The 18,612-nt window shown below is 37.6% G+C and overlaps 2 protein-coding genes across 2 annotated transcripts; both read left to right on the forward strand.

The window, feature by feature from the left end:
• The first annotated feature begins 1,407 nt into the window (after window positions 1-1,407).
• LOC306846725 (uncharacterized protein) lies at window positions 1,408-8,125 on the forward strand. The gene is made up of 4 exons (XM_079380307.1): window positions 1,408-1,662; window positions 5,629-5,724; window positions 5,810-5,925; window positions 6,002-8,125. The coding sequence occupies exons 1-4, from the start codon at window positions 1,446-1,448 to the stop codon at window positions 7,742-7,744; spliced, it is 2,172 nt and encodes a 723-aa protein (XP_079236433.1). The 5' UTR covers window positions 1,408-1,445; the 3' UTR covers window positions 7,745-8,125.
• Window positions 8,126-8,226: 101 nt separating this feature from the next.
• LOC306846726 (schwannomin-interacting protein 1) lies at window positions 8,227-16,175 on the forward strand. The gene is made up of 7 exons (XM_079380308.1): window positions 8,227-8,336; window positions 9,770-9,888; window positions 13,976-14,093; window positions 14,180-14,380; window positions 14,529-14,652; window positions 14,898-14,991; window positions 15,096-16,175. Exons 1-7 carry the CDS (start codon window positions 8,307-8,309, stop codon window positions 15,184-15,186), a joined length of 777 nt encoding a protein of 258 aa, XP_079236434.1. The 5' UTR covers window positions 8,227-8,306; the 3' UTR covers window positions 15,187-16,175.
• Window positions 16,176-18,612: the final 2,437 nt, after the last annotated feature.

An 18,612-nucleotide genomic window follows, 5' to 3' on the forward strand; every position in this document is an offset into this window, starting at 1 on the left:
TCAGAATATCATTAAATCTCTCAATCATATCACACTGATGAGTTATATATATATATATATATATATATATATATATAAAGGTTAAGAACTTCACAAAAAAAATAAAAAAATCCAAGTTTCTGTCAAAACTACTTGCACTCTAAATTCAAAACAAATTCTGATGAATTGATATGCTCACCTTGCTGAAAATTTCTCTTTTGATTGTCCATATCACACAGGTATTCCTAGGAGCATATGTTCACAATTCCAATGGTCCGGATTATATTTTACCTGCAGTTTCTTATATATCACACTTTTTTTTCTCTCCTTAAGTAGAGAAAATATAGAGTGTATGAAATATGAGATATTTTCATTCCTCTGTCACACTTTATCTTCTGAATAATGATCAAACCTGAGGAGAGGAATGTTTAGTCTCAGCTGGATTGTTCCACAGCAGTACACTGAAGGTATGCACCCAGTGCAGTGTTGATGGTATCCACGGTTATTTGAGAGCTCTTAGGGGAGTTGTCCAGCCTGTAATATCAAACGCTGTGGGAGACCGTATAGCGTTCAGGCAGACCTGAGTGTCAAAACAGAAGCACACTGTTGCACTTGTGTCTTGGTATAAATCTTTACACAACTAGCATGCTTGTAAATAATTCATCATATATTTTGTTTTCTCTCACTATATGTTTGTTCTATATTTGATTGGGTTGTGTGTACCTAAATTAAATGTCCATCATAGAATTTTAACAAGCTCAACACATAATTTGAGATGCTGAGAAAATTGTGTGTGTGCTCGTGTGAGCGCGCACACACACACACACACACACACAGTGCTGGGTAGTAACTGATTACATGTAATCTGGACTCCATAAACAGATGAATAGATTCCAAAAAATTAAGTACTTGTAATTAGATTACATTACATTTTAAAATGCTCATAAACAGATTGTTTGCTCATTTATAGATTACATATTTTTCACACAATGGCAGTAAATTATTCATAATTAAATTTTCCCTAATTCTTTTTTCTCTCTTAAATTTTCATTTCTAATATTGTACTGCTTTTATACACGCCTTCGTAAAAAGAATGGTTAGCACTTTTATTTGTAAGGTAGCCTAACAACCTCGCCATCTGTGCTGAATTAATGTTCAGTGTTTGTCGTGTGACAACACTTTAACATACTACTCTGAAACATTTGTTGCTTCTTGTATAGACTACTGTTTCACACACTATTCTTTAAAAATATAGGCAGTATGCATGTGTACCGGGCAGTAAGAAAGCATGCCATTTCAAACACAGCCTAGGAAACCACAGATCAGGCAACGAATCTCGCGTAATAATTAAACGGAACAGGTGATTTGCCTTTAAATTACTCGTTAATTTATGGAACGTGCGAGTGCAGCGCGGTACCGCACGGTATTTAATAGACGCATCTCATTCTTCACGAGCATGTGCTACAATGGCGTCGTGGAAAATAAGGGGACGGCTGTTAATTATATTAAGCTCTTTCACGTGCATTACTTTAATACGCTGTAGAAGTCTACGGTCTTCTGAAACGGAAAAAACAAACGATGAAGGTGGGGAAGATATTTCAGAACAATTTATGTCAGACCACGAGGGATATTTTGTGCCCTTAGTTGATTTTGAATATCTCGGTGATGACCCCGGAGTTTCAGGTACGTAATTAATGCATGGTTTAATATCAGTATGTAAATACGTAATTTCTGTCCATTTCAGTGTATGAGAACTATAAACTTAAGCACTGCTCGAATTGAAGGGGGGCTGGGGGGATCCGGGAACCCCCATAAGAAGTAAAAAATAGACTTAGGGGGGTCCCTCAGACATTTTTATTTGAGTAAAAATGATAATGACAAATGTGATTAAATTCAAGCAATGGATATGGTAAATTTAAATTTCGTGAATTATTTACAATAATTTTATATTAAGTTTGTTTATGGGCTAGTTGTCATGTCTCTTTAAATTTTAAACGCCCCGCCCCACATCTAAAGACCGCTAAGCGCAGGACATCGTTGACATGACTGCTTGATTGGCGCCGCTCCGTCAAGCTAACTTCAGCTAAAAAAAAAAATGCAGAATAACAAACCTCCACTCGCAGTCGGGAAGAGGAAGCTTCTTACTGACTTTTTTGAGGGGTAATTTTTCTCTCTATATCTTTCCACTATATTTATCAACTCCATGCCTTTTTGTATTCCTTGCATAAATTATTATTAGGCCTGGTTCTGGGGTGCTAGAGATCTCGTTGAAGATGAGTGACAGCTTTTTAGTAATTATAAAGGGAGAACTCGTTGTGCGGTTTCTGTGCTATATATATATATATATGTATATGTGTGTGTGTGTATATCTCTCTCTCTCCATTCAGAGTTGTATAAAACTTGTTTTTCATGCTGCTAAGACCAACGGCCACATACACGCTGCAAAGTTTCGGGTATTACATCGGCATATAAATGCGGGATTCACTCTTGAAATAGCTATGATTGACATTGATAGCCATAGTAAGTTCCTGAATAAAGCAGACTTGGACAGAAATGGTTGAATAGTCTGCTGACTGACAGACTCACTCCTAACAGTCCACGCCGCCACCTACTGGACGTAACTATGTAAACTGCACTGAAATCGTAGAACGTACACTACTGTTCAAAAGTCATTTCTGTTCACCAAGCCTCCATTGATTTGATCCAAAATACAGTAAAAACACTAATATCATGAAATATTATTACAATTTAAAATAATACAATAGTAAACAATTTTCAGCATCATTACTCCAGTCTTCAGTGCCTGTAACTGTTACTGTTTACTTCTGTTTTTTTCCTTTTTTTTTTTTTTTTTTTTTTTTTTTAACTGCTGTACTAGAGACACTACTTTGTAAATGAATTCTTGAAGAGTTGCCTTGTGTGTGAGTGCTGTGATTGCAGATAAAGCCAACACACTCTCTCTTACGCTTTCATACACCTTTAATGGTATATGCTACTTCCCCGTCACCCCTAGAATAAAAGGGATCGTAACACGCATGATCTTCAGAAATCATTCTAATATGCTGATTTGCTGCTCATGAAGGATCACGATGTGAAAATAGAACAATATAGAAAACGGCGGTTTCACATTCTCACAATATTAATGTTTTTACTTTAAAAAAATACAAATAAATATATATGCTACATTTCACTGCAGGTTATACTCAGTATAATTGTGTATGTGACAAATAAAAACTCTTGTGTCTGTGTGTATATATATATATATATATATATATATATATATATATATATATATATATATATATATATATATATATATATATATATATACACACATACAGGTGCATCTCAATAAATTAGAATGTCGTGGAAAAGTTAATTTCAGTAATTCAACTCAAATTGTGAAACTCGTGTATTAAATAAATTCAATGCACACAGACAAGTAGTTTAAGTCTTTGGTTCTTTTAATTGTGATTTAGTCTCACATTTAACAAAAAACCCACCAATTCACTATCTCAACAAATTAGAATATGGTGACATGCTAATCAACTCAAAACACCTGCAAAGGTTTCCTGAGCCTTCAAAATGGTCTCTCAGTTTGGTTCACTAGGCTACACAATCATGGGGAAGACTGCTGATCTGACAGTTGTCCAGAAGACAATCATTGACACCCTTTACAAGGAGGGTAACCCACAAACATTCATTGCCAAAGAAGCTGGCTGTTCACAGAGTGCTGTATCCAAGCATGTTAACAAAGTTCAGTGGAAGGAAAAAGTGTGGAAGAAAAAGATGCACAACCAACCGAGAGAACCGCAGCCTTATGAGGATTGTCAAGCAAAATCGATTCAAGAATTTGGGTGAGCTTCACAAGGAATGGACTGAGGCTGGGGTCAAGGCATCAAGAGCCATCACACACACAGACGTGTCAAGGAATTTGGCTGCAGTTGTCATATTCCTCTTGTTAAGCCACTCCTGAACCACAGACAACGTCAGAGGCGTCTTACCTGGGCTAAGGAGAAGAACTGGACTATTGCCCAGTGGTCCAAAGTGTTCTTTTCAGATGAGAGCAAGTTTTGTATTTGGAAAACAAGGTCCTAGAGTCGGGAGGAAGGGTGGAGAAGCTCATAGCCCAAGTTGCATGAAGTCCAGTGTTAAGTTTCCACAGTCTGTGATGATTTGGGGTGCCATGTCATCTGCTGGTGTTGGTCCATTGTGTTTTTTGAAAACCAAAGTCACTGCACCCGTTTACCAAGAAATTTTGGAGCAGTTCATGCTGCTTTCTGTTGACCAGCTTTTTAAAGATTCTGGTTTCATTTTCCAGCAGGATTTGTCACCTGCCCACACTGCCAAAAGCACCAAAAGTTGGTTAAATGACCATGGTGTTGGTGTGCTTAACTGGCCAGCAAACTCACCAGACCTGAACCCCATAGATTCTCTATGGGGTATTGTCAAGAGCAAGATGAGAAATGAGACCAAAAAATGCAGATGAGCTGAAGGCCACTGTCAAAGAAACCTGGGCTTCCATACCACCTCAGCAGTGCCACAAACTGATCACCTCCATGCCACACCGCATTGAGGCAGTAATTAAAGCAAAAGGAGTCCCTACCAAGTATTGAGTACATATACAGTAAATGAACATACTTTCCAGAAGGCCAACAATTCACTAAAAGTGTTTTTTTTTTTTTTTTTTTAATTGGTCTTATGAAGTATTCTAATTTGTTGATGGTGAATTGGTGGGTTTTTGTTAAATGTGAGCCTAAATCATCACAATTAAAAGAACCAAAGACTTAAACTACTTGTCTGTGTGCATTGAATTTATTTAATACACGAGTTTCACAATTTGAGTTGAATTACTGAAATTAACTTTTCCACAACATAATTTATTGAGATGCACCTGTATATTGGTTTGTCTTCACCCACTGGTTCCTGAAATTACATTTTGAGCTGTTATGGATAAATGAGTTGACTTTTTTGAGAATCTCCTGGACATGCCTACGTTAAACTTATAAACTATTATAACGACTATATCCTGTTTGCCCAGTTGTCTTGCACTCTTTGAATAATACTTAATCTCATCCCTATAGTATCCTTTTGCTACTGTTTAAGTAATTAAAAAGGTCCAGTTGAAGTTACTGACTGCTCCTTTATCACTGCTTTCTGGAACATTATGAAATTATTCCTGTGCCACTGCTGAATTTGAATACCATTCAGTGTGTCTGAAAGCCATCTGTATAGTTTCTACAGTTTTTGAGAAATTTCAATGTATTTTTGTCACCTGCTTTTACGGATCTTCAAGTGCCTTATATGTAGTCCCCTGGTATATTTGCCATAGTTGCCCTTTTGGGTCTGCTGCTTTGTCACCCTCGAAATCCAGTATTACTTGGAGTAAGCCATTTAAAAGAAGAATAGTAGCTTCTCTCTCTTTATGCAACATTAAATGGTATATAGTTATGCATATTATGATCAAATATATGGTTTATTTTGTATAAATTGTATATTGCGAGACTAACCCCCACCCCCACCAAAAAACAAAAGTCTGATGGTGGGGACCCCCCATAAGACTTGATTCAATTCGAGCACTGAACTTAAGGTCTTCAGAAAAGAAAAGTCATTAATTTAAAGGGCAACTACTCGGTTGTTTTGAAGCAGCCTGGGATGCCATGTCTCCAAAGTTGAGGTGTAATGACGATCTCATGAAGTTACAACTCAGTGGTTCAGATGTAGCAAATGTTGAACTCTGTCGAGGTAACCTGTTAATTCATTATGCATTTATTTACTAAAGATTTTTACCAATATGATATCTTAACTTGTACCTTTTTGTATATCACAGGTAGTGGGGTGCCTGTTCCTCTCACTCAGTTGCCACCTCACTGTGGACACGCCACACCCACTTATGGAGGTCTTGTCTATGTTACTCCCTATGATGGCTGTGGTGTTGCGCAACAGGTATTGCTTTCTCTGTTCCATTTAGCATGAGCACAAAGTAATGTAGACCAACCTGTATGTTCATGATGTCTTTCAGGGAGGGTATTATGTGACGCAGATACAGTGGCAGGGAAACTTGGCAGTCATTTCTTGTCCTGTGACCTCTACAAGTGAAGCCTTCCTGGGACATTATCCTCCTGAATATCTGCACATTCTGCTGCCTCCCTTTTCTCCTGATACACAAAGTCCAGATGCACCTGCAATGCTACAAGCATCTGATACTGCAACACTGAAACCACCACCTCCTGGGTACCCTCAAGTGTATCTGCAAGGGTTTTGGCCTTTTTCTCATTATCTTTATCCTGGAAGGGTCGATTCCATAGCTAAGCAAACAGAGGAACCTTTTACAGCTACCCTAGTTCCCCAAGCACCAACTGGAGAGCCTCAATCTCCGAAGTACCCCCAGATATCTTGGCCACACTACTACTATCCCGATTACTTCTCTCATGGCAGACCAAAACCCACCTTGAAACCTTTTCCAGTTGATGGCTCTAACTCTGAATCGGATCCCCAAGCACCAAATGAAAACCTTCAACCTCCCAAATACCCCCAGATGTCTTGGCCTTATTACTATCCTGATTACCCCTATTACGGCAAACCAAAACCCACCTTGAAACCTTTTCCAGTTGATGGCTCTAACTCTGAATCGGATCCCCAAGCACCAAATGAAAACCTTCAACCTCCCAAATACCCCCAGATGTCTTGGCCTTATTACTATCCTGATTACCCTTATTACGGCAAACCAAAACCCACCTTGAAACCTTTTCCAGTTGATGGCTCTAACTCTGAATCGGATCCCCAAGCACCAAATGAAAACCTTCAACCTCCCAAATACCCCCAGATGTCTTGGCCTTATTACTATCCTGATTACCCTTATTACGGCAAACCAAAACCCACCTTGAAACCTTTTCCAGTTGATGGCTCCAACACTGAATCGGATCCCCAAGCACCAACTGAAAAGCCATACCCCCAGATGTCTTGGCCTTATTACTATCCTGATTACCCTTATTACGGCAAACCAAAACCCACCTTGAAACCTTTTCCAGTTGATGGCTCCAACACTGAATCGGATCCCCAAGCACCAACTGAAAAGCCATACCCCCAGATGTCTTGGCCTTATTACTATCCTGATTACCCTTATTACGGCAAACCAAAACCCACCTTGAAACCTTTTCCAGTTGATGGCTCCAACACTGAATCGGATCCCCAAGCACCAACTGAAGAGCCATACCCCCAGATGTCTTGGCCTTATTATTATTATCCTGATTACCCCTATTACGGCAAACCAAAACCCACCTTGAAACCTTTTCCAGTTGACGGCTCCAACACTGAATCGGATCCCCAAGCACCAAATGAAAACCTTCAACCTCCCAAATACCCCCAGATGTCTTGGCCTTATTACTACCCTCATGACCCTGTCAGGCCAAAGCCCACAGAGAAACCAGCTTCAGGCTCGCCAGCAGCAACCCAGACGCTGCAGCCCCCAGCACACCCTGGAAGTCTATTCCCTCAGTATAGCTATTACCCTGATTATCCTCTCTATTTGCAAGAGTTTTATCCACAATACCCAGTTCAGCCTCCTAAAACTCCTACTGCACCGCCTATAACCACCACTCCTCAACCCTGTACTACAACTGCAGCTTCTAAATGCAGACCCTCTGCCAACCAGCCTCCGAATGTGCCACCCCAGCAATATATACCTCCCAGTTCTGTGCTTTATGAAAAAGATCCCTTCGCGCTCCAATTTGTGGACTTTTTGGGTCCCAACTCTTTCCCATGAAGGTTTGTTATGAGGACTGAGACCAGATGTTTAGAATTAGGCTGGCAATGTGCTGCATGTGGTTTTGGAAAAAGATTGCCTCCTGCTTTAATGTTAATAGTTTGTGTATGCAGTGGCTGAAGTAATTCCTGCTCATGGACATGCTGGTTTCTGCTTCGTTTTGTCCTAATTGTCTCAAACTATTCAATAAATAAAATGATCAAATGCCTTTTTTTTTTTTTTTTTTTTTTTTTTTTTTTTTTTTTTTTCTTAAATATTAAATACAAGGTGACTGATTTAGGCATTTGTGTTTTAAATGTAAAACTGTAAGGTGACTGTTGGTAGAGAACACATGGTACGATGTGAGATTGGAACATCTAGAATAAAATTGCCAAAACGTGCAATAAAAAAACAACACTAGATCTGTGTTTCATTGTGAGATGCTTCTGCTCCTCCTTAGCATGCTCGCTCGCACACTCACTCACCCCCCCCCTTTCGTGTGTGATGCTGGTCTCAAGGGTGTAGCTCAGACACTGCAGTAGAAGGTAGGGCTCGGCTGCTGCACTATACAATGCAGTGAAAGATGGTGCACCAGGAAAAATGTGTTTACCAGGTAAGATGGGTCAGTATCTTCTGTAGTATCGGTGTGCCTTTTTTATGAGTGTCTATTTACAAAGTTGTTGCGTGTAAGGTGGCTTTTAGCTTTATTTCAGTCTCTGATACGACGAAAGAAATTATGCTCTGGGTGATTGTTAAAATGCTTGTAGATTTAGTTCAACGATAACTGAAAAAAAGGTGCTGCTTGAACGAACTAATTTTAACCCATTCCACACAAGGTCATATTTTTTGGTTTGTATAGATGGCTGCATTTGCTTGAAGTGGCAACATCTCCCACTAATGAAAGCAATCAAATCTAGCGGTTACTGTTTTTCAGATTGTACCGGAAACCTGGTTTACAGATTGCAAGCAGAGCTATTGATGATTTTCATTTGCCTCATCATGAATCAGCCTCTCTTCTACCCTGTGCATCCTTTTATCTAAATGTTCATCTGTGTAACTGCAGCCTGAAAAAAATGTCCATGGAAACAGGAAGGGAAAGTTATTGACTTTCACAATAGTAGGTCTTATTCCAGTGTTGAGTGCAAGGAATTATTTATTTATTTATTTTTTTTTTTATTCGTCATTCCGAGCACCAGAAGGCAACTGTGTTGCCATGACAATGAACTTAGTGTAATATGAAGCTCTGAGGGAACATGTTATTCTTGCCAATATAGCATCATCGGGAGTAGTCACGCATTTCTGTATTTACCCATCTAGTAGAGAACGTTCTATTAATTTCCAGTTTGACCAGAACACTAGGCAAAGTTCTAAGAATGTTTGTTCAAAGTTATCTGGCTTTAATAATGTTCTCAATGTTAGCACAAAAACATTTATACGTAGTTTATGGAACTTTTTCCAAAAATGTTTTAGTTGGCTGTTTGTGTGACATTAAAAATATTTTTTTCTGGTCTCAGAATTTTCAGAAAATATCAAAAGTAACATTCCTGTAATGTTAGAAAAAATTTAAAATGGCATAACTAAGCAAAAAAACACTTTTTAAAACGTTTAAAAAACTGGACATTTTCAATGTTCGGACAACATTTAGAAATTATAGCTTAACTGGAATGTCATCAAAACATATTTTGTATTTATGTGGATATGTTTGTCGAGAGCCTGAGCTCTTCCTTCACGTTTACAGCCTCGGGTCCCTCTGCTTTTTTTTTCTCTTCGTCTCTGTAATTTGCTGTTTATTGAGGCAGCAGTGATTTTGCCACAAGCACAAAATCAGAATTTATATCATACATTCCAATTCCAATCCACACTCTCTCTTTTCCCACAGCGATACCTTCATGCCCTTGATATCCAGCATGTTATTTAAACTGTATGAAAGTGGATGACATCTATTTTAAAATGCCACATCAAATATTCCTGGATGCGAGGTCTTCTGTGGCTTACTACATGCTGAGCGTTCTCTTCATTTATTGAAGTCGACTGTGTTTTCGTCAGGCCCAGAGGAATGAGAGGGAGTCCATTAGGCAGAAGCTGGCCCTTGGCAGTTTCTATGACGACGGACCGGTTACCTTTACTGGCTACAGCAAGAGCAGCAAAAACTGCCTGTCCTCACGGTCAGTGTGTGCTTGTGTTCAGTGGGTTGGCGGTGTCTTATGTAATGCTGATTGGTTTTGTTTTTCGACAGGAATGTCAGTGTATACACTACCGGTCAAAGGTTTGGAATAATAGGGAATAATTTTTTTATTTTGTTTTTGAGGAAGTCTCATAACAAAGGCTACATTTACTTGTGTGTGTGTATACAGGTGCTGGTCATAAAATTAGAATATCATGAAAGTTTATTTCAGTAATACCATTCAAAAAGTGAAACTTGTATATTAGATTAATTCATTACACACCGACTGATATATTTCAAATGTTTATTTCCTCTAATTTTGATGATTATAACTGACAACTAATGAAAGTCCCAAATTTAAATATCAATTAAGACCAATGCAAAAAAAAATGATTTTTAGAAATGTTGGCCAACTGAAAAGTATGAACATGAAAAGTATGAGCATGTACAGCACTCAATATTTAGTTGGGGCTCCTTTGGCCTGGATTACTGCAGCAATGCGGCGTGGCATGGAGTCGATCAGTCTGTGGCACTGCTCAGGTGTTATGAGAGCCCATGTTGCTCTGATAGTGGCCTTCAGCTCTTCTGAATTGTTGGGTCTGGCGTATTGCATCTTCCTCTTCACAATACCCCATAGGTTTTCTATGGGGTTAAGGTCAGGCGAGTTTGCTGGCCAATCAAGAACAGGGATACCATGGTCCTTAAACCAGGTACTGGTAGCTTTGGCAGTGTGTGCAGGTGCCAAGTCCTGTTGGAAAATGAAATCTGCATCTCCATAAAGTTGGTCAGCAGCAGGAAGTATGAAGTGCTCTAAAACTTCCTGGTAGACAGCTGCGTTGACCTTGGACCTCAGAAAACACAATGGACCAACACCAGCAGATGACATGGCACCCCAAACCAATGACTGTGGAAACTTTACACTGGACCTCAAGCAACGTGGATTATGTGCCTCTCGTCTCTTCCTCCAGACTCTGGGTCCTTGATTTCCAAAGGAAATGCAAAATTTACTTTCATCAGAGAACGTAAATTTTTCACGCTTCTGACGCTGTCTCTTGTTCAAGAGTGGCTTGACACAAGGAATGCGACAGCTGAAACCCATGTCTTGCATACGTCTGTGCGTGGTGGTTCTTGAAGCACTGACTCCAGCTGCAGTCCACTCTTTGTGAATCTCCCCCACATTTTTGAATGGGGTTTGTTTCACAATCCTCTCCAGGGTGCGGTTATCCCTATTGCTTGTACACTTTTTTTTTTTTTTTTTTTTTTTTCTACCACATCTTGTCCTTCCCTTCGCCTCTCTATTAATGTGCTTGGACACAGAGCTCTGTGAACAGCCAGCCTCTTTAGCAATGACCTTTTGTGTCTTGCCCTCCTTGTGCAAGGTGTCAATGGTCATCTTTTGGACAACTGTCAAGTCATCGGTCTTCCCCATGATTGTGTAGCCTACAGAACTAGACTGAGAGACCATTTAAAGGCTTTTGCAGGTGTTTTGAGTTCATTAGCTGATTAGAGTGTGGCACCAGGTGTCTTCAATATTGAACATTTTCACAATATTCAAATTTTCTGAGATACTGAATTTGGGACTTTCATTAGTTGTCAGTTATAATCATCAAAATTAAAGGAAATAAACATTTGAAATATATCAGTCTGTGTGTAATGAATGGATCTAATATACAAGTTTCACGTTTTGAATGGTATTACTGAAATAAATCAACGTTTTCATGATATTCTAATTTTATGACCAGCACCTGTATATGTATATGCATACATACATACATACAGTGGTGTGAAACCTTAAAGTGTGACAAACATGCGCAAAAAAAAAAAAAAAAATTCAGGAAGGGGCCAACACTTTTTCACACCACTGTTTATAATCTATCCTCTTGTTTTTTTTTTTTCATGTCTTTAAATTTTTTTCTTTTACATTATTCTAAATGCTCTAAACAAAGATATTTCATTCAGTTATGGTATGTTCTCGATTGAGGACATCGGGACTCAATTTCTTTGAAAAACTAAAAAGACATGAATGAACATGCATAGGCAAAAACAGTTGATTTTTTTTTTTTAAATCACCAATACATTTTTTTTTTTTTTTTTTTTTACCAAACTTTGTATAAAGATGATTCGCAACTGTATTACAACAGAATGATTCGATATACCTTTTTTCTTTATGCAAAATGTGTGTAAAATGGCTATAAACTGAGTTCTCATTATATGCAATGTATCTATAAACTAAATCTAATTTGCATATTAATGTGGTTTTGGGGCAACATGTAATGAAAAAGAAATGTAGTAATGGGAGTAATAATTGACCAGATTTTCATAATATATAATATTTCATATAATATTTAAATATAATTTATTTCCCTATTCATTTATGTCTTCCAAAATGCGTAATAAACATGATTTTAGTCCCGGTGTCCTCAATTGAGGACATGTATGAAATCAACATCCTGTTTCGTAACAGAAAGTCATATTTTGATTTGAAACCCCATAACATTTTCCTGAGATTAAAAATTAGACAGGTTTAAATGATAATTACAAAATATTATCATATTTATATAAGAGTGTCACTAAATTAATTTCAGACATTCTTGAAGACCAAGGAGAGGATCATTTGGTATCTCTGAAAAGCCCTAAATGTGCTCTGTACAGGACATCCAGACTTAAAACTGCGGCATGTATAGTCTCAGAGAAATATATATATATATATGTATATACTCTCACACACACACATATATATATATATATATATATATATATATATATATATATATATATATATATATATATATAATAGAAATCATTCTAATATGCTGATTTGGTGCTCAATTATTATTAATACTCAGTTATTGATAATGGCGATGTTATATTATAGTCATGATGAAAAGTAATTCAGAACTTTGAATATAGAAAAATCAAAAGAACAGCATTTCTTAAAGTTAAAATAGAAATCGTTTGTAACATTATTGTCTTTGTCACTTTTCAACAATTAATTATTTTTTTTATGGTTTTTGAATTGTAGTTGAAGTGTATAACGGTTTCCACAAAAATATTAAGCACCAAAAACTGAAAATTCAGCTTTGCCATCACAGAAATAAATTAAATTTAAAAATATATTCATAAAAAAAAAAAAAAAATACAATGAAAAACAGGTTAAAAGTATTTTTGTTTAAATAAATGGTTGTTTTTCAACAATATTAAAATTTTTAATTATTTAATTATTTTTACCTTATTTTTTAAGGTTTGGAGCACTTTGGGAAGGAAGGAAGAAAGAGTGTCTGTCGATTTGACACATTTTTTCAAGAATAACATGAGGAAATTTAGACAGTGCTGATGTAGAGAGGCAAAGATGTTGTAGAGAGTGAAAATATCAGCAATTAATCTGCAAAATAATGTTTCTGCAAGAATCTGCTCCTTAAGAGATCAGTGCTTGTAGTTGTCATTTATGCAATTGTTATTTATATTATCCCTTAGTTTTATAAAATTTCCATTAATCCTAAAACAATGCAATGAAGTGCAAAATTCAAAATACAGGTCAAACACATCTGTATAAATAAATACTGCTTAATAAATATTACTTACAGCGTATATTTCACAGAAAAAAATTCCACAGCATACTTATCTGTACAAGAGATTCCACAGAACCTGGTTCATACCAGTCTACAGAAGTGAACTCTGACATTGAAGACATTTCTATGTACAGGCTTCACTTGAAGCTTATAGCCAGTGTTTTCGTAGAATACTATTAACCACACAATTCTACTGGAACTGAAGAGAAAAGTCTAATGCACAGCTCTCTGTGGGAAGTGCATCACTGTAGTTCACAAACTCTAAAAATAGACCTTTCACTCTTTCTTTCTCTTTTCAGTAAATATACTATCTCAAGAGTTTATTTTAGAGTTATAGGCTACTTAACAGTTTACTATGACTGAAAGAAGTCTTTTTTCCCTGAAATAGCACCGATAGATTACCAATCAAAATGCATTCTAATGAAAAGCTGTGAAATAAAAAGGTCAACAGCAAATTGAAAATTAAAAAAAAAAAAAATCCTTAATCTTCTTTCACTGCACTCTCTCTGCACATGATAGGCTTCAGAATGGGGTGAATCTACAGATGTGCTTTGTGAATGACAGCAGCAGTGACCGGGACAGTGATGCAGAGGACAGCAGAACCGAGACCAGCTTGGACACCCCATTGTCACCTATGGTATAACCCCTAGACTTTTAATAATACACTAAACAAAGTTCTTCTACATTTTGGAACTGTGAGTTTTTGATTCTGTCTCATTACAGAGCAAACAGAGTTCCTCTCTGTCTGACCGGGATACAGGAGAGGAAGACCTGGACTCAGAGGATTCAGAGTTCTGGCGGTTACAGCGGCGGCTGCAGGAGGAGGCCCGTGTGGCTCTGGCGTTGGCCCGTCCCATGGCCCGCATGCAGGTGGAGGTGGAGAGACAGATTCAGCTTCACCGCAGGTCCCCTGTGGCAGACCTGGTCAGTCACACAAGTCTCCAAGAATAGTGCAGCACTGGGTTATCCTCGCTGTAGTTTTCACAAGGGCCTTCGCTTCACCTCAGAGCACTACCTAATAAGAAAAAACACAATATGTACAACTTCACTTAACTTTGTTCTTGTGTTATAGTTACCACATCTGCCACACATCAGTGAGAGTCTAATGAAGAGGAATCTGAGGCCTGTGGACCTGAGGGACATGAGTCTCGGTCAGTTACAGGTCATCACCAATGACCTGCACTCTCAGATACAAGGTAAAGAAAGCAGATCGAAATTTTCAAAATAAGCACCTACTTTGTAATTTCATTATATTCTAAGATATTCATTTTTTTTCTTTATTGTTTTTATGTCTGTGTGTGTACTTAATGTAAAATATATAAATAATAAATAGTAAAAAAAAAAAAATTTTGTAGTTATATGATGCAGCATCTAGAAAGACAAGTGATTCTTTGTAGTAATGGCAATAAAGAAGTTGATTTGACTTGTAATTGCGTTGCAGGTCTGAATGAGGAGCTGGTTCAGCTGTTGTTCATGAGAGATGACCTACACATGGAACAGGATGCCATGCTGGTGGACGTGGAGGATTTAACCAGGTTAGTCCGTGACCCATTTAAAACGCAGCTTAAATTAGAGCTTACATTAAGGTTGGGATGAGTACACATAAAAAAAGGGTCTTTTCTTTCATGTTTCTGAACAGGCATGCACATAGCCAGCAGAGGCACATGATGGAGAAATCTGTGACCAAGGGTAAAGCAGCTTGCCACGGTCGATGTGATTCTCCATTTTGAGGCGAAAAGCACAGGGTCCAACTTCTCGTGTTTCACTATATGACGAAGCAGTGTACTCACTATAGATCCTTTTTTTTTCAACTAGATGTGTGTGTTTTTGCCTATGTTTCAAGCTTTGTGTGAATGTATGTTAATTATACATGCTGTAAGTGTTCATGCATGCCCGCACTTTAGCTGAGGGTTACACACTCACTTTGTTGATCCTTCATCATGTATAAATACAGAAAGAATCATCAATCACTGACAGGCTGGATCTTTTCCTGTACAAAATATCTGCTGGTTTCATGATACTGAATGAGAATGGACCTTAATAGGAAACAACTCTAGAGTAGAAGGCTAGTTCACCCGAAAATGATGATTGTGTTATTATTTACTCACCCTCATGTCAATCCAAACCTTTATGAAGATATGCCAAGAATGTTTCTGAACTGTTTTTGCCCATACAGTGAAAGTCGATGGGATCCAAAACAACATCAGACCCCAGCCGACTTTCATTTTCAAAATATTTTATTTTCCACAGAGGAAAGAAAGTCATCCACGCATTCGTTTTTAGGTGAACTATCTATCAACTGCTTCTCTGTGCAGATTATTGCTGGATTCGCTTATTAACCTTATGCAGTATCCCTCCTTAGGGATGAATAAGTTTACTCTACTCTCTAGTTTTACTCTGACGCAATGTTTGCACTGGCTGATGTGCTGTGTATTGAGCTCTCCTACCTAAAATATAACCAAAAGTGAATATTAGGATGATGTTATTTGTTTGAAGCTGCCTGGTGTGGTGGAAATTAATTATTGTGTTCACAATGAACTATTAACGTCAGTCTTTTAAGAATGTCTATTTTACTTACTTTTTCATCCAAATGTGGCATTTCCTGTTTCACAGATGTAAATGACACAACATAGTTGAAATGCTGTATATCTTTGTGCACAGAACTGTAAAAGGAAATTATGAACAAATAAATGACTTAATATGGGCCAGTATGAAATGGAATTACAATTGTGTTTTTCTTAAAGGGATAGTTCACCCAAAAATGAAAATTACACCATGAATTACTCACCCTCAAGCCATCCTATGTATTTATGTCTTTCTTCTTTCAGACAAACACAATCGGATTTATATTAATGAGTTATATACTGGCTCTTCCAAGATTTATAATGGCAGTTAAAGGCTGTTGATATTCAATAGTCCAATAGAAGTCCAATAAAGTGCATCCATCCATCAAATAAAGGAGGAGGAGGAGGAGGAGGAGGAGGAGGGGGGGGGGGGGGCTAATAAAGGCCTCCTGAAGAAAATTCATGCTTATTTGTAAAAAAAAAAAAAAAGAAGTCATATTTAAAATTGTATAAACCTTAATCTCTAGCTTCCACTAACTTCCATAATCGAGTGGCATTTTCCGTGCTGATGGCCTGCACCCCAGCAGAACTCCTGTCGGACAACATCTCCAAGACGCTACGCTCCATCTGACTAGTAAGCCAATTCTCAAATAACTACTATGATGACTTTTGTTCTACCCACTTAAAAGAGAAGTGCTTGCATTGTCCAATCTATACAGACTGTGTCTGTTCCCCGAATAGCGAGGTCAAAATATAAATTTAATGCAGGATCTAGAAAAAATATGATCGTGATTAAACCAGAAAAACGAAAATACATTAACTAATACAATTTTTAAAGCTTGGGCTCCTAAACATTAGATCACTCGCACCCAAAGCAGTTATTGTAAATGAAATGATCACAGATAATAATTTTGATGTACTCTGCCTGACTGAAACCTGGCTTAAACCAAATGAATATTTTGGTCTAAATGAGTCCACCAAGATACTGTTATAAACATGAGCCCCGTCAGACTGGTCGTGGCGGCGGTGTTGCAACAATATATAGTGATATTCTCAATGTTACTCAGAAAACAGGATACAGGAGGTTTAACTCATTTGAAATACTTCTGCTTAATGTTACACTGTTAGATATGCAAAAGAAATCTCTCCTATCTCTTGCTCTGGCTACTGTGTATAGACCGCCAGGTGCCATATACAGATTTCCTAAAAGAATTTGCAGATTTCCTCTCAGATCTATTGGTCAATGTTGATAAAGTGCTAATTGTCGGAGATTTTAACATCCACGTTGATAATACAAATGATGCGTTAGGACTTGCGTTTACTGATCTAATAAACTCTTTTGGAGTCAAGCAAAACGTCACCGGGCCCACTCATCATTTTAATCATACGCTAGATTTAATTATATCGCATGGAATTGATCTTACCGATATAGATATCGTACCTCAAAGTGATGATGTTACTGATCATTTCCTTGTATCGTGCATGCTGCGTATTACTGATATTAACTATATGGCTCCGCGTTATCGTCTGGGCAGAACTATTGTTCCAGATTCACAAATAACCTGCCTGATTTATTTCAGCTGCTCTGTGTACCCATAAATACACATGAACTAGACGAAATGACTAGCAACATGGGCACTATCTTCTCTAATACAGCTGTTGCCCCCCTCAAATTGAAAAATGTTAGAGAAAAACGTACTGCGCCATGGTACAACAGTTATACCCATTCTCTCAAGAAAGAAACTCATAATCTTGAGCGCAAATGGAGAAAAACTAACTTGAAAGTTTTTAGAATTGCGAGGAAAAACAGTATGTCCAGCTATAGACCGGCTCTAAAAGCTGCCAGGGCAGAGCATATCCGTAAACTCATAGATAATAACCAAAACAATCCAAGGTTTTTATTTAGCACAGTGGCTAGATTAACAAATAAACACACGCCACCTGATCTAAATATTCCCTCACAGTTTAATAGTAATGACTTTATGAATTTCTTTACTGATAAAATAGATAACATCAGAAATACAATATCAAATGTAGATTCTACTGCGTCTAGTATTTCAGCTTCATTCATCGCACCCAAAGAAAAACTGCAGTGCTTTACAACTATAGGACAGGAAGAGCTAAATAAACTTATCAGTTCATCTAAACCAACAACATGTTTATTAGATCCTGTACCCACTAAACTACTGAAAGAGTTGTTACCTGTAGCAGAAGAACCACTTCTCAATATTATTAACTCATCGTTATCTTTAGGTCACGTCCCAAAACCATTCAAGCTGGCGGTTATTAAGCCTCTTATTAAGAAACCACAACTAGATTCTAATGAACTGGCAAATTACAGACCCATTTCAAATCTTCCGTTTATGTCTAAAATTTTAGAAAAAGTTGAGTCTGCTCAATTGTGCTCCTTCTTGCAAAAACATTATCTCTATGAAGAATTTCAGCCAGGTTTCAGGCTTCACCATAGTACAGAAACTGCACTTGTTAAAATTTCAACTGACTTGCTTCTTGCATCAGACCAAGGCTGCATCTAATTGCTAGTATTACTTGATCTTAGTGCTGCGTTCGACACTATAGACCATGATATACTCA

This window comes from Barbus barbus (genome assembly GCF_936440315.1).
Source record: "Barbus barbus genome assembly, chromosome: 26".
Taxonomy (NCBI): domain Eukaryota; kingdom Metazoa; phylum Chordata; class Actinopteri; order Cypriniformes; family Cyprinidae; genus Barbus; species Barbus barbus.

Excerpts from the sequence above, each read along its gene's own strand:
- LOC306846725 (XM_079380307.1), top strand. The coding sequence starts at position 1,446 with ATGGCGTCGTGGAAAATAAGGGGACGGCTGTTAATTATATTAAGCTCT. Across the intron at positions 1,663-5,628 it reads TGATGACCCCGGAGTTTCAG|CCTGGGATGCCATGTCTCCA; the intron begins GTACGTAATTAA and ends GTTTTGAAGCAG. Across the intron at positions 5,926-6,001 it reads GCTGTGGTGTTGCGCAACAG|GGAGGGTATTATGTGACGCA; the intron begins GTATTGCTTTCT and ends GATGTCTTTCAG.
- LOC306846726 (XM_079380308.1), top strand. The coding sequence starts at position 8,307 with ATGGTGCACCAGGAAAAATGTGTTTACCAG. Across the intron at positions 14,094-14,179 it reads ACACCCCATTGTCACCTATG|AGCAAACAGAGTTCCTCTCT; the intron begins GTATAACCCCTA and ends GTCTCATTACAG. Across the intron at positions 14,653-14,897 it reads CCTGCACTCTCAGATACAAG|GTCTGAATGAGGAGCTGGTT; the intron begins GTAAAGAAAGCA and ends ATTGCGTTGCAG.